Consider the following 12985-nt stretch of genomic DNA (forward strand, 5'->3'; position numbering starts at 1 on the left):
AACTCTTAATGAAAACAAATTCAGAAGATAAACTAACATTTTTTACCTCCAACGTCAAATCCCTTGATTGCTGGTTTCTAAGTTTTTCCATCTCCCTGCGGAATTTCGACTCCTTTACTTCAAAACCACCTAATTCAGTCAAGATCTTAAAATAAAAAAAACAAACAAAACACAAAACCCAAAATCAGAATAATGAGAGAGGATCATAACTTAGCTGCAAGAGGAACTGTCCTTACACAGAGAAGTACATACCGATCCAGGCTCTGCTCCGACATCTTCCATGAATACTCTACCGAACAACTCCAAAGAAAGGCGCCAACGTCCCAGCAACATGTCATGAGATATAACCATGCCCATGAAGCTACACTGCGGCCTGACAGGAGGAGGGAGAAATGACAGACGTGAAATCAAGTCAAATTTCAGACTCATTTTGTGTACTTCACCTTTTTCTTACCCTCTGACTTCAACTAAGTTTTTTTTCCTGATAAACAACACAGTACACTAAGTTTGTGGACAGAAGCATATGAAACTGCTTAGTTTCAGCTGAAACGCATGTTTTGCATCCAAAACTGTTATTGGTCTTCCTTCAATCAAGACTTTAATTTATTTTAAAAAGCTGTAATTCAACATGAGTGCAGTTCAACCCCTAAGTGCATAAAGTTTGGTCAGCCCCATCAGATACAGATGGTTGTCAATTACAAATGTTAAACTTAGCTACCCAGGACATCACAGTAGGTCTGCAGCAGGAAGTCAGGGAGTAAAGGATTTTGTCTACAGTTTCCACAAATCTCTTCGAAGACTGTTCTACTCTTCACTTCAGAAACAATCATCATTTACAAACTACAAATTCAAACTAAATTAAGCTACCCTTTTTAATTTAAAAATACTTTTTCAGAGTCCCAAATATCTGTTTATCAGTTCAGAAATATATTTCATAGATTAATTTCTAACTCAACTACCTGAAAGATGTGAGAGGTGGCCCTTCGCTTTCTGTCAGTCCTATCTCTGCCAACAAGCTGCTTTTCAGTTGTGCTGCAAGGTCATGAGCTGAAGGCCCTGGTTTTGAACTCTCAGATTCTTCTGTAGGCACATTTTGTTCCTCCCCTTCCTTCTTTTGCCGATTTTGCATGCTCATAACATTTTTTAAGTTGGCTGCATAAGACATTTTAGTTGGAAGGACCTAAACAAGAAGAAGTAAAATTTAATTGCACTTTCAAAGCATTCTAGACAGCTTTTTTAGCACATCTATACATACATGTGTATTTTAAACCACACTAAACTGAGCACAGTAATTGACCTGTTAAAACAAAGTAATCTCCGTAATTTCAAAAATTTAAAAAAAATAAAAAAAAAACCCAAAACATTTTCCCCACTTTATGTTTGCATTTAATTTGCTTGCCATTTAATGCTCAGTCTGTAGGCAACTCAAATCTACTGGGCTACAGGGAGATTTAAATCTTTTTATCACAAATAATTATATAATTGGTGTTTCAAAATTAACTCGGGATTGTACCACAGCATTTAAAAAATTACTTGACATTTGCTATAAATCAATGACCATAAAAGTTTCTGTATTTAAAAAAAATAAGCATACTTTACATAAAAAAAAATCCAAGTTTTCACATGCACTGGGCTTTGAAATTATCATTGTGAAAGCTACTTGGAATTCTCTCTGAAAACATTCAAGTGTCTTTTTAAGGAATGAAGGTACTAGTTTAAACTACCATATTGTTTAAAATAAAAAAAGCTTTACATTTACCTCAAGACAGTTTCTATCCACTGTAACTTCCATTAAGCATTTCCCACTATTGGCAGAAGATGAATATAGACCTTGACTGGGTCGGCCAAACAGATCTTCTTTGCGAGCATTTGGCTGAAAAGTAACAAAAGCATTCTGGGTAAATAATATACTTCAGTTAGGAATGAAAAAGCGAACTGCAGCTTTCTTCCAGAACACCCTCTCTGATATCACCTGTAGTAGGTGGGGCTGGTCTGCCAGGGGGATGGCCTCTGCCAGAGGAACCTCAAAAGGATTGGGTGGAATGCAGCCAAGGAACGTCATCGAGTCTGATCGCCTGAAAAATGGATGGTTTTGGCCAGTCTCTGCTGGGAGGGAGTCCTCATCTTTGTCATTGAGCGTAGCACCTAAATATCAGAGAAGATTTCAAATCAGTTTTCACAATTATAAAAGAAAAGGATTTAAAATGCTGAAAATTAATATCCTTCCCTCTTAGCTATCTGACTGGAGGAGTATCTCTGCAAATTTACTTCTACAGGATGCTTCCACAAATGCTGTACCTTTATTAAGTTGTTTAGTCATCACTTTCATCCTTTTTACTATACCTAGCATTACTGAACAGGCACCCTTACACTGCATATACTTCGTTTAGGGTACACATTCTACCATTTTCAGTAGCAGTTTCACCAGATTAAAAGAGATCAGTTTAAATTCAAATTTTAAATTTTGTCATTGTGTAGAATGATAAGTAAGGACACAAATGCTGCAGTTTAGACAGAAAGGAGACAAAAAAAGAGGGCCCTGAACTGAGGGGAAATAAAACAGGCAATGGCAGAAGAAATTCGGGGAAGTAACAAAGGTAAGAAAAATAACTTTGGAAAAAAAACAACTTAAATGTAACATACACAAGTAGCAAAATTTATTCAAAGTCTCAGCTAGGTAAAGGGGAAAAAACACAAAGACAGTCTGGCATTTTGGTATGCTATTCTAGGTGTTTCTGTATACTAACTTTGATTGGTGTCATCATCATTTTCGTGTTCTGAATCTTCATTGTCAAGACCCAGTTCCAAAAGTTCTCGAGTTCTTGAAAAAAAAAATAAAAAAATAAAAAAGAGTCCATCGCCTTGAAGAAATTATTAGCCAAAACATTTACATCTGTAGCATAATCAGGAAGTGTACTTAAAGAATTATAAATAACAAGAACAAACTCATTCTAAAATCGAAGTACTGTAGAGAACTTCTCATTATATACTCACTCACTGTGTCACTAGCACAGTTACCCTTAGAGCCACTTGGCCACCTACCAAGTTTGATCTTAAAGGTTACAGCTTCAGGCAGTGATGGATATGCTTGTTTTCAAAGACTATATCAATATAAAAATCCTAGGAACCCTGCATTAGCAGAAGAAATATGCAAGTGAATACTATTCCAAAATTTAATAATAATGTCATTGATCACATTTCAGCAGGTGAATCTGCAATCTGCACATTAAAAAAATTGACTTCCTTGTATTATTAAAAAGGATCAAGAACTTTAATTAGTATTCATTTCTGGCAGCTTATGCATTGTGAAATGAGTTCTGAAACTTGATGAAGACCAACAAAATTTCATTTGACCCAGACTACTAAAATGTCATGTAACAGAAGCAACTGACTGACTGAACCATTTATTTTTTATTAAAAAGGTCTAGGCCTTCACAGTTTTAGAAGTATTTCATGTGAATTTCACAGTTCTTTGATGATCAGTTATTTGACAGATTTCAATATGTCAGTTTTTTGGGGAAAAGCGGCTTCCAGAAGCATCATATTGCCTGGAAAAGGCTTAAAGCTGTGGCTCTAACAAATTAAGTTGGACAGTACAAAAACTTGGTTATTGTATTATATCATTCTTACTTGTGAGGAAAATCCTGTTGACCACAGCACCCTCTGGTATACATTTTGAGGTCATAACCAACCTTACATTACCAAGATAACACTGAAACTAAAGTAGCAGTCCAATATATATCTAAAATACACCTTGTATTTTAGTTACTAAATCTGTAGAGAAAATTAAAAGTTAAAGTTTGACCTGCAGTATTGAAAATTAGGAACAGGAAGGGGCAAAGAGCTGCATTTATCTAACTGTTGACTAGGACTGTTCAGGTGCATTACCTAAAAGCCCAGTAAGAGATGAGAACAGATGTGGACATTTCTATGATCCTTAATTGCCATTTGAAATTTAAAAGAAATTATAAAAAGAAATCTTAAAACATCTTAAAAATTAATAAATGCACCTCATGAAATGCTGTAGTTGAAGTGCAGAGTTTTTCAACTCAAGGACATTTTCAGTCATTGATTTCCCTACTGTGCTTTAAATACCAGGTAAATCTCAAATACACACAACCAAAAGGAAAACAAAATCACTAAGGCTCATTATACCAGACACTGACATTTTCTCCAATGTCATCTTTAACTTGTCTGACAGACAGCTAAATAAGTTGTTATTATGTCAAATGTTAGGAGCAGATTGCATTTTTCAGCTGAGAAATTTTCCTAAGTATGTCTTTTAGAGGCACTGCCATGGAGTTAAAAATCCAGCTCAAGTTTCAACAGTAAGAAAACCTTTTAAAGCGATGAGCAGAAAAAGATCTGAACAGGGTTCTGCAACAGGCTTATCAAACACAGGCACATTACACACATGCATATTCTTTCTGTAATATGCATGTTTTACACACACACAAAGATTTGTAGATTGATGTATATATTTATATGAGCTGCTGAGTAACAACGCAAATGACTGAAACTAAAGGGCAAACACCACTTTTGCGCAAGTTTTTCTTTCTAGTAGTCAGCCTCAATACCTTTTTCTTTCCAGCTGAGGAGTATCCAATGTTGTCTGTTGATTCATTGCTTTAATCCAATAAATAAGGGCTTGAAAAACATATGCTACATGCTTTAGTGAACAGACATCTAGAACAGGAAGGACATCTGAATGCTCATCATTGTGAGAACGCATCAAGGACAGTGCGTAGTTCAGGAAATCGCCACGTGCTGACATCATTCCCTGACGGGCACTGAGTAAAGTAGCACGTCTAGTGAAAGAAAAGGATTGAATACAGAGAGATCAGGCATCACAGGAGAATGAAACCTTTATGTATTAGTCTCTATATCTGAAATATGGATGTAAAACCTCAGTAAACCACACACAAAAACAGTCTGATAGTTACAATCACACAACAAGCAGTTCAGATGCAGTGTATTGTAAACAACATTGAGAGGAGTTTAGTGCATCCCAATAAACCAAACAGCAGCAATGACACAGGAAGCCTACTTCAATCAAAACAGTAACTACACTGTTGCACTACAAAATCAAATTCATAAAATGTCAGTGAATAAGATTTGACTGTAAAATTGGTAATTCATATTACATGCAATAATCAAACTATTTTTATACCTTCTTCCCTCAAGTGTTCTTAAGCTGGCTTCCTCACGGGCTGTCATCCTTTCCCTTCTAGCTGAGTTCTGAGAAGCATGGAGAGGATGATTTGGATGCCCAGGATCACCAGCAGATGATAACGCAGAACCATAACGCAGCTGAGCTTCAGTAGAGTCCATGATACTAACCATCCAATTCCAAGTAGGAATAAGCTTTTCTTCTACGTAATTCTATAGAAAATGAGATTTAATTAGCTTTGCAAACAATAGAACTAGAAGATGATAATGCAATCTAAACATAAGCAATCTAAACCTGATTCCCTACAAAGAGGTTGAAAACCATGTTCAAGAATGACCAATGATCAGGTTTTGAAAGCTCTTCTGAGACTGTTGATTTACTGTCATGGTATGCAGCTCTCTTCACTTAATATTTTGATATCTGTAAAGCATTCTCACCATCCCCTCTCTCTCTTTTGGGAATCTCTTCTACTCCTCACCTTACGACCACTCAGCATCTCCCAGGTGCACACATCCTGGGGGTTTTAGCTCAGTTCCTGAATTCCTAGTAGCTTTAACACCCCTCATCCTGCTATGGCATTCACCAGCCAGATCTTTCACCATTCTTCATGCCTTGCAACTTACTCAGTGAAGATGACAAAGTTAATACCTGCACAGAGAACTATGTCTGCATACAACTTCTCCTTCTGATCTAGTCTTCTCTTCACGTGTACCCAACACAGGCTCTGCAAACCTGCATTTCTTGTCATTTTTGCTAACTCCATTGACCTGTTAGGTTTTTTGATCCAAATCAGATTGCTTTCTTCATTCCTCTACAAACTGGTCTTCAAAAACAACTCCCACACTCTTAAATGTTCTTGTGTCCGCTAAACTAACAAAATGCTGTCTCAACCCCATTTCTGTATCCAAACAAAACCCCTACTGTCAAACTTTCACATGCTAATAACAAATATCTTGGTGCCTCAGTTGGACAGATCTCCTCTTCACTTTTACTGTTAAGAATCTCCTGAACAGAAAATTATTTTAGCTTTCTCCATAGTAAAATTACACTCCCTTATCTCTTTCCCTGTGTATTTACCCCAGTGTTTGATACCAGAATATCTTTCTAACCTTCCTCTCTCAAATCAGAAGCCTTTTCCTCCCAACACACTGTGAAAATAGAGCCATAAAAATACCATGTGACTCAATTACAAGGAAATATACTGTCATCGGGTTTTCACATCCCAGCACGCAGCACTATTAACAGAAAACAGCATCATTTGATTACTTGGCCCCCCCCGAAGCAGCTATGTTATTCTGACAATTGATTTTTTGTACTAAATTCAGCACAGATTATTTCACTCTATACACACAGCTCACATACAAGTTGATACATATTTCCTGAACACACTGGAGTTCCTCCTGGGTTGTCAAGTCTTTGAAACTTAATCCTCTACACGTCAGACACCAGCCTTCCCCTTCAAGTATTTTCTCTAGAGAGGCATTTTACATATACTTTCAAAAAACTACAGTCAAGAGCACTGTACCAAAAAATATGCACATAACACAGAAAAGATGTATTGAAATTATGTTCCTTTACAAAAACTGGCATGCTCTTACCTGCAAGTTAACTGCATCTTGGTAAGTCAGCTTCACTGCAGCTGGGATCTGGGAGTATACTAAATGATTGTACTTGGGAATCAGACCCATCAGGTCAGATATCTGCCGTATCACAATACTGTATGCTCTTGCCAAACTGCTTGCAGATGTCAAATAGCTGCTTGCATTGCTGGCTTCAAGTGCTGCAGCTGCTGCTGCAGCACTTGTACTGATGGTACCACTTCGACGGAGGTTTGATGGGTCAATATAAATCAAGCCTGCTGAACTTGCTAAACATAAAAGATGATATGATATTAATAAATTCATTTAATCTCTGCTATATGTTTTGTGTATTGACTGATATAATGAAGATTTCCAGAAATAAACTTGTAAATATTACTGACATCCCAACTGTAACTAGCAAAAAATTACTAGCTACAGTAAGTATACACAGATCTTCTTAAGAACTGTAGCAGATCCTTTCCTTTTTTTAAAATTCAAAACTAGAACTGGAACAGTCAAGATAGGTCAGCACTAAGACAAAGAGATAAGATTTCATCCTTGAGAGAATAAACAAAAACAGAGGAAGGAACAAAGCCAGAGCTAACTGACACTCATGCATGCAATTTACTCAGACTTGCCTGCTGGGGTTGATGTACTAGAAGGAGCTGTGCTAGTGGTCCTCTGGTTTTGGGTATTCCGTACAGCCCACTGCATGGAACGGGGAGCCTGGGCAGCACCATTGGCGTGCGAGCTATTTGTGGTTCGTTCCAGAGGCTCATCAAGCATGAAGGTCTCCTGCTCTATGTCGTCACTCTGACTGCTGCTGCTATCAGAGTCACTGGAATCATTTGACTGAGAGTCATCTTCAGAAAAAAAGGCTGGCACACTGCTTGCTCCTGTTGAGAAAATAAGCAATAAACAATAACTGACAACTGCACATCTGTGCACATATACATGTCGGCATTGTAAACTTTTTCCATGAGAAAAAACTACATATACTAAAAGGATTCAAGTACGACTACTGAAAATGTTAAATAAGTTATCCCCCTAACATACTGCTAATTGTCTCCAGGTTTCATGAATAAGCAGACTCCTTACATTTCAAAATATAAATAAAGAAGTAATTTGATTTTAAAATTCTTTGCTGACTCTAACCCCAGGGCAGTGAATTCTAAAAACTATGCTTTCAAACTGGACAATAAAGCAGTTGCTCTCAAAAAGCTGTACAATGTTTGCTCAGGTTTTGTGTATTGTTTTAAACCATAAACCATTGTTTTAAACTTCTATGCTAAAAAGTGAGAACATTTGATTTCATTTCATAAGAGTACAAGGTGACCTCTAACACATGCAGAAGCTCCTTAAGAGCAAGAAAGATAGATCACATCTTAACGCATATCTTGTCCAAAAAGTCTGCATAGTACCTTACTATTACTATCAGAACAAAGGAAAAAGAGGAAATGTGGGGAAGGAGGACAGAACTTAATCCTAATATCTAAATTTAAACAGCTAGATTAAACAAAAAAAGATGTGGTGTACCTGCTTCTGACCCAGCAGTAGCTGCAGTGACAACACTTCTGCGCCCACTGGCATTGTCCTGGTTACTGTGGTTACTCTCACTGTCACTTTCTGTTTCAGCAGCAGCTAACAAATCCAACTCCATATCACTGCCTATAAAAACAATATACAAAACATCCCATGTTTAGAAAGAGAGAAAAATAAGAATTACTATAGTGACTCAGGTAACACATATTAAACAAAACCCAGAGCCTCTCACTATAGCAGAAGTTAACAGACATGCAGGGAGGTCATAAAAGCAGTGCAGAGAGGCAACAACACTTGGAGCATGTTTTCTTATTTTCCAGAAATTAGCGACCCCCAGCCCTCTCACTGTGCACTGCACATGTACATTCAACACACACTGAAAAGAAAGACTTTAAGGATTCAGAATTAGTCACTCAAGCCAAAAGACTCCAAAACTCTTCATACACATGTATTAGGACAATTAACCATATGCTGTTTCAAACGAGTATCTAAGGAATATCTGAAAACTTTAAAAAGATCTGACTAAATATAAAGGTTCTATTCCAGTTTAAGTTTTGAGAATGAAATGTTTAAATACTCAGCAAATAATTAAACAGATTTACTGTACTATAAATGGGTTGACTGGAAACACAAAGCACAGTCAGAAAGAGAAGATAATTTTTTTTTAATCATAGCTTTGGGTTGTCTAATTCCAAACTAAGTAATACAAGTGGTATTACATTTTCATAGAGAATTGAATAATTTTATCTACAAAATATTGAACCATAACTTAATATTCCGTGATTAGTTTAAGAACTAGTTCACATGATTCAGATCCCTTCTGAGAACACATCTACCACAACTACGATTGTATCATCAGCCATACAAGAGCTAGGCTATTTTTTTAGTTCTTCAAGTACTCTATGTCAACATTTTACAGTAGCAAATACACAGAGCAAAATACATATTGTTAACCAAGAACATGGTAACATTTGATGCCTTTGGTTTGTTTAATCCTTTGGGACCTTAATATTTTTTCCTCATGCAGAAAGAGAAAAATAAAAATGTTCTTGTACTTGCCTACTGCAAGTTATCTATAATTTTACCTCCTTCTCTAAGATGTGTAGTCTGAAACCCTTGGAGTCTCTCTACTCATGCAAGTCTCCCAAATTTTATAACTGGTGAATTCAAAGATGCCTTTACTTTTTGATGAAGTTTTCTCATTCAACCAGTAGTGTGTAGGATGTACATTATACATACCATCCTCATCATGCTCATCATGCTGTCCTTCTGCTTCAGCATTTTCTTCACCGCGTTCTTCCTGTTCATCATGATGGTCTTCTTCACCAGCCACCCCCTCAACCACTTCAACCTGGAAAGGGCATTGTAATTTTATGCTAGAATATCTTCCATATCAGAGATAATCTATGTGTTTTCAGAAACACAGTGCAAAATTTAATTTAGAAACTAAGGAACAAAAATCAAGTATTAGAAAGATGACATCAAAACTGAATTGATGAAAATTCAGTTATCATCATGAAATGAAAAAAAATGAACTTACAGTCACAGTAGTTGTACATGGCTGTACAGTCTACAGTGTTGTGGAGAAAAAAAAATCAGATCTACAAATAAAACAGCCTTGAACATTAGATTTTAATGTTGAAAGGGGAGAACTGACTACAAAACCTAGTGTTAGTTTCTAAATACTGAAGAGGTACCATCCTGCTAATAGACTCTTTTGCTCTCCAATAGAACCTACATAAGAGCAGCTGTGTGCTGAAAGACCTTAAAACTTTTTTAACAGGGAGTTATAATAGAAATAGAATAGAAAACAACCATTACAAATGTCTATCAAAAAATGCTTACAGCATAGTAGGATTTCATGAGGTACTACTCAGTATCTTGAGGTCTTGATGCATGGATTTCTGGTTCAGATGTTAAAGGTGTTAAAGATGTGCCATATTGACAAGAAAAACCAAATACAAAAAAAGAAAACTGACCTCTTCCACATCTGCTGAAACAATATCATCTTGTTCTTCATCCCTGCCACGAACTGGTTGGGACTGGCTGATTCGTCTTTGCTGAGGATTCCTTATGATGTAAGATGACTGAGATTGACTAGAACTTAAAAAAAAAAAAAAAAATAAAACTGACCAAAAAAGTAGATTTGGAGCTCTGGATGTCACTTAATGTAAAGCTAACAAAAACTCCAAAATAAAATCACCTTTCAAAGACATTGAGAAAAATGAATAGTGGGCATTAACAAATTTTACCTGCTAGACTGGTCAGACGATGGTCTGGGTGGCAGAGGTTCCACAGAAAACAGTTCTTCACTTCCCTGCATAGCGTCTATACTAGTGCTAGCAAGAGTAAATGGTGCAGTAGGACGTGCAATTCCCATCCTGACTGGAATAATTAGAGATTCTGCTACATTGCACAACTCTTCAACAGCATAGGGCAACAATGCCTGGAATACACGTTTACATTTTCCAATTGGCTGTGGAATAAAATTGCTAGGGGAAAAAAGAAAAATAAAGGTCAAATATGCTTTTTTTTCCAAAAAAAAACTTCATGGTAATATTATTTGTCTTGACTTTTTGAGAAAAAAAATATCTTTAACAGATACATCCATTTGTGTGGATAATAACAATATGCACAGCTATCCATGGTAGTTAAAAAGTTGCATCATTCCGTAATTCAAGACTAAGGTTTGGTATCTAAATCTACTACTGACAAACAACAATAGATTCCAATTTTAGCATGTCAAAAAACCCTACTTCCAAAAATCCTAACACTGTAAACAGAAAGGTTCAGTATGAACATGTAAGTTTAACAAGCATTGCATTAAAAAGCTATATGACATATCATCAGCTATTGTGCCATCCTGAGGTTTGAATCTTTCCACATCTGTCTACAGACCACAAATTAATTCAGATGTTTCTGCCTATTGTTGAATTATATCAACTCATTTAACAAGAGAATAAATATTTAAATAAAGAAAAAAAGGCAAAACCCCACCACCACAATCAATACACACATCTCCACCCCTTACTTTTTCTTTTTGGAGGAAGCCATTTCCACACTAAGAATGACAAACACTCTTGCCACAGAACGCAGAAATCTCATTGTAACAGCAATAGCTTCTTCTCTGCGTCCTGGCGTATACTTGTTTTGTAATTCCTTTACCAGAGTACCCAGCAAAGTATCTAAGAGCTGAAGAAACAGGTCATTACAACCCAGTTTAGATGCATGAAACAAGACAGATTAAGATTCAAAGGGAGATCACAGTCATTGCAGTATGAATTCACAAAACCAAGACTAACTTGAAGTTAGTTTCAAATTAGTCCCCAAGCATATGATCCAAGACACACTATAGCATCATATTATTCAGAAAATCTATGTAAAACATAACTAAGAGTGCTTACCAAAATGTCTGCTGTACACTTGACAATAAGGCAGTGTGTAAAACAGTCCAAGCGAATAGTTCCACTTTGCTGATTAAGGTAAACTTGCTCTTCAGGCAGAAGATGACCTATCCTACTGCTTGCACTAAGACTTGGAAAAAACAAAAGGAAAGGAAATAAATTTATGTAAGTCAGCAGGTCTCATATATCAGATTAAACTTTACAATGACAACTATGTGTAAATACACACGGGTCTTTATTTTCCTGGGAGCCAAACATGATCATGGACTTCAGTGCATTCCAGTCCTGCAAAACACGTTCCAAAGCAAGCTGGGCAAAACGAGGAGGTTCTAAATCATGATCAGGCATATCAGAATCTAAAAAAAACCAAATCAAAACAAAAAAAAAGCAATATAAGAAAGAGGTACTGAAATATGGAATTTGCCATTTATTTCACTGAAATGGCTCTTACCTTCAGGATTTGCAGTTTTACGATTACGATCTTCCCTAATTCTAGGTGGTCTGTACTGGCAATGTTCTACAGTTTGCCTGGCAACTGTCTGTACTAAAAACAACAGCAGATGTTCTCCCCTGCAATGAAAAAATTATTAGTAGCAGTATGATATACCACATATTTAAAAAGAATAAATTTTTTCTGCCCTAGCCATTGCAGATATGAACTTACCTGCTATTTGGCATGGTGACAAGATTTGTGGTGGTAAGCAGGCGGTAAAGGAGATCAAGGCGAGCAGACTTCTGTCCAGCAATTAGTGTTTTACACTTGCACTTCTCCCAGCAATCGCAGTAGGCCGTTGGAGATGTTCGTTTGAGCCTACAAGAAATGGAAAAGGTGAGGTGCAACTCTGTTCAGTAATATACCAATCTTCTCTGAACAAGCTGAGGGGGGTTAAGTGTACACCTTAAGATTCCTGCTGGAGTTTGTTTCTTACAGTAGCAAGATGACAAAACCTAGTTTAAAGGAGAAACAGAGTCTATATGTGGCAGCACTTGACGTTTGCTATTCACGTTTCTTACACTCTTAAGAGGGCAGTTTCACTACAGAGCTTTTCATAGTTCCTTAGTAAAACTCATCCAAGACAATTTATTCTTCTCTCGAATAGCCTCCACTCAAGAAAGTTAAGTTGGAAATACTCATGACATGCAGTAAAATCTCAGTAACTGTTACAGCGCTGAGAATATCTTTATAATTGTATCTTATTGTAGCTTATTATAGCGAGGATATTAATGCTGTAAGATTCACAGCCTGTAACAGCAGCACGAAACATGTGTAGCTTCAAAGTTTTAGGCCA

General features: G+C 36.6%; 1 protein-coding gene across 10 annotated transcripts in view; it reads right to left on the reverse strand.

Moving 5' to 3' along the window:
* The window catches only part of UBR5 (ubiquitin protein ligase E3 component n-recognin 5), an 85294-nt gene that overhangs the window by 9626 nt on the left and 62683 nt on the right, over positions 1-12985 (reverse strand). For 5 of the 10 annotated variants that reach the window (XM_051785336.1, XM_051785331.1, XM_051785332.1 and 2 more), the window contains 19 exons: positions 12361-12507; positions 12148-12266; positions 11926-12052; positions 11697-11826; positions 11324-11484; positions 10545-10784; positions 10272-10395; positions 9532-9643; positions 8287-8418; positions 7389-7646; positions 6769-7037; positions 5171-5382; positions 4578-4808; positions 2748-2821; positions 1973-2145; positions 1760-1873; positions 960-1180; positions 253-373; positions 38-145 (listed from right to left, as the gene is read on the reverse strand). In XM_051785336.1, coding sequence (XP_051641296.1) covers positions 38-145; positions 253-373; positions 960-1180; positions 1760-1873; positions 1973-2145; positions 2748-2821; positions 4578-4808; positions 5171-5382; positions 6769-7037; positions 7389-7646; positions 8287-8418; positions 9532-9643; positions 10272-10395; positions 10545-10784; positions 11324-11484; positions 11697-11826; positions 11926-12052; positions 12148-12266; positions 12361-12507 — 3073 coding nt within the window. Of the gene's footprint in view, positions 1-37; positions 146-252; positions 374-959; positions 1181-1759; positions 1874-1972; positions 2146-2747; positions 2822-4577; positions 4809-5170; positions 5383-6768; positions 7038-7384; positions 7647-8286; positions 8419-9531; positions 9644-10271; positions 10396-10544; positions 10785-11323; positions 11485-11696; positions 11827-11925; positions 12053-12147; positions 12267-12360; positions 12508-12985 lie in introns of all 10 variants that reach the window. The other 5 variants (XM_051785335.1, XM_051785334.1, XM_051785330.1 and 2 more) reach the window with 3 other exon arrangements.

This window comes from Manacus candei, unplaced genomic scaffold (genome assembly GCF_025592945.1).
Source record: "Manacus candei isolate 608988 ecotype Guabito, Panama unplaced genomic scaffold, ASM2559294v1 h1tg000019l, whole genome shotgun sequence".
Lineage (NCBI taxonomy): Eukaryota > Metazoa > Chordata > Aves > Passeriformes > Pipridae > Manacus > Manacus candei.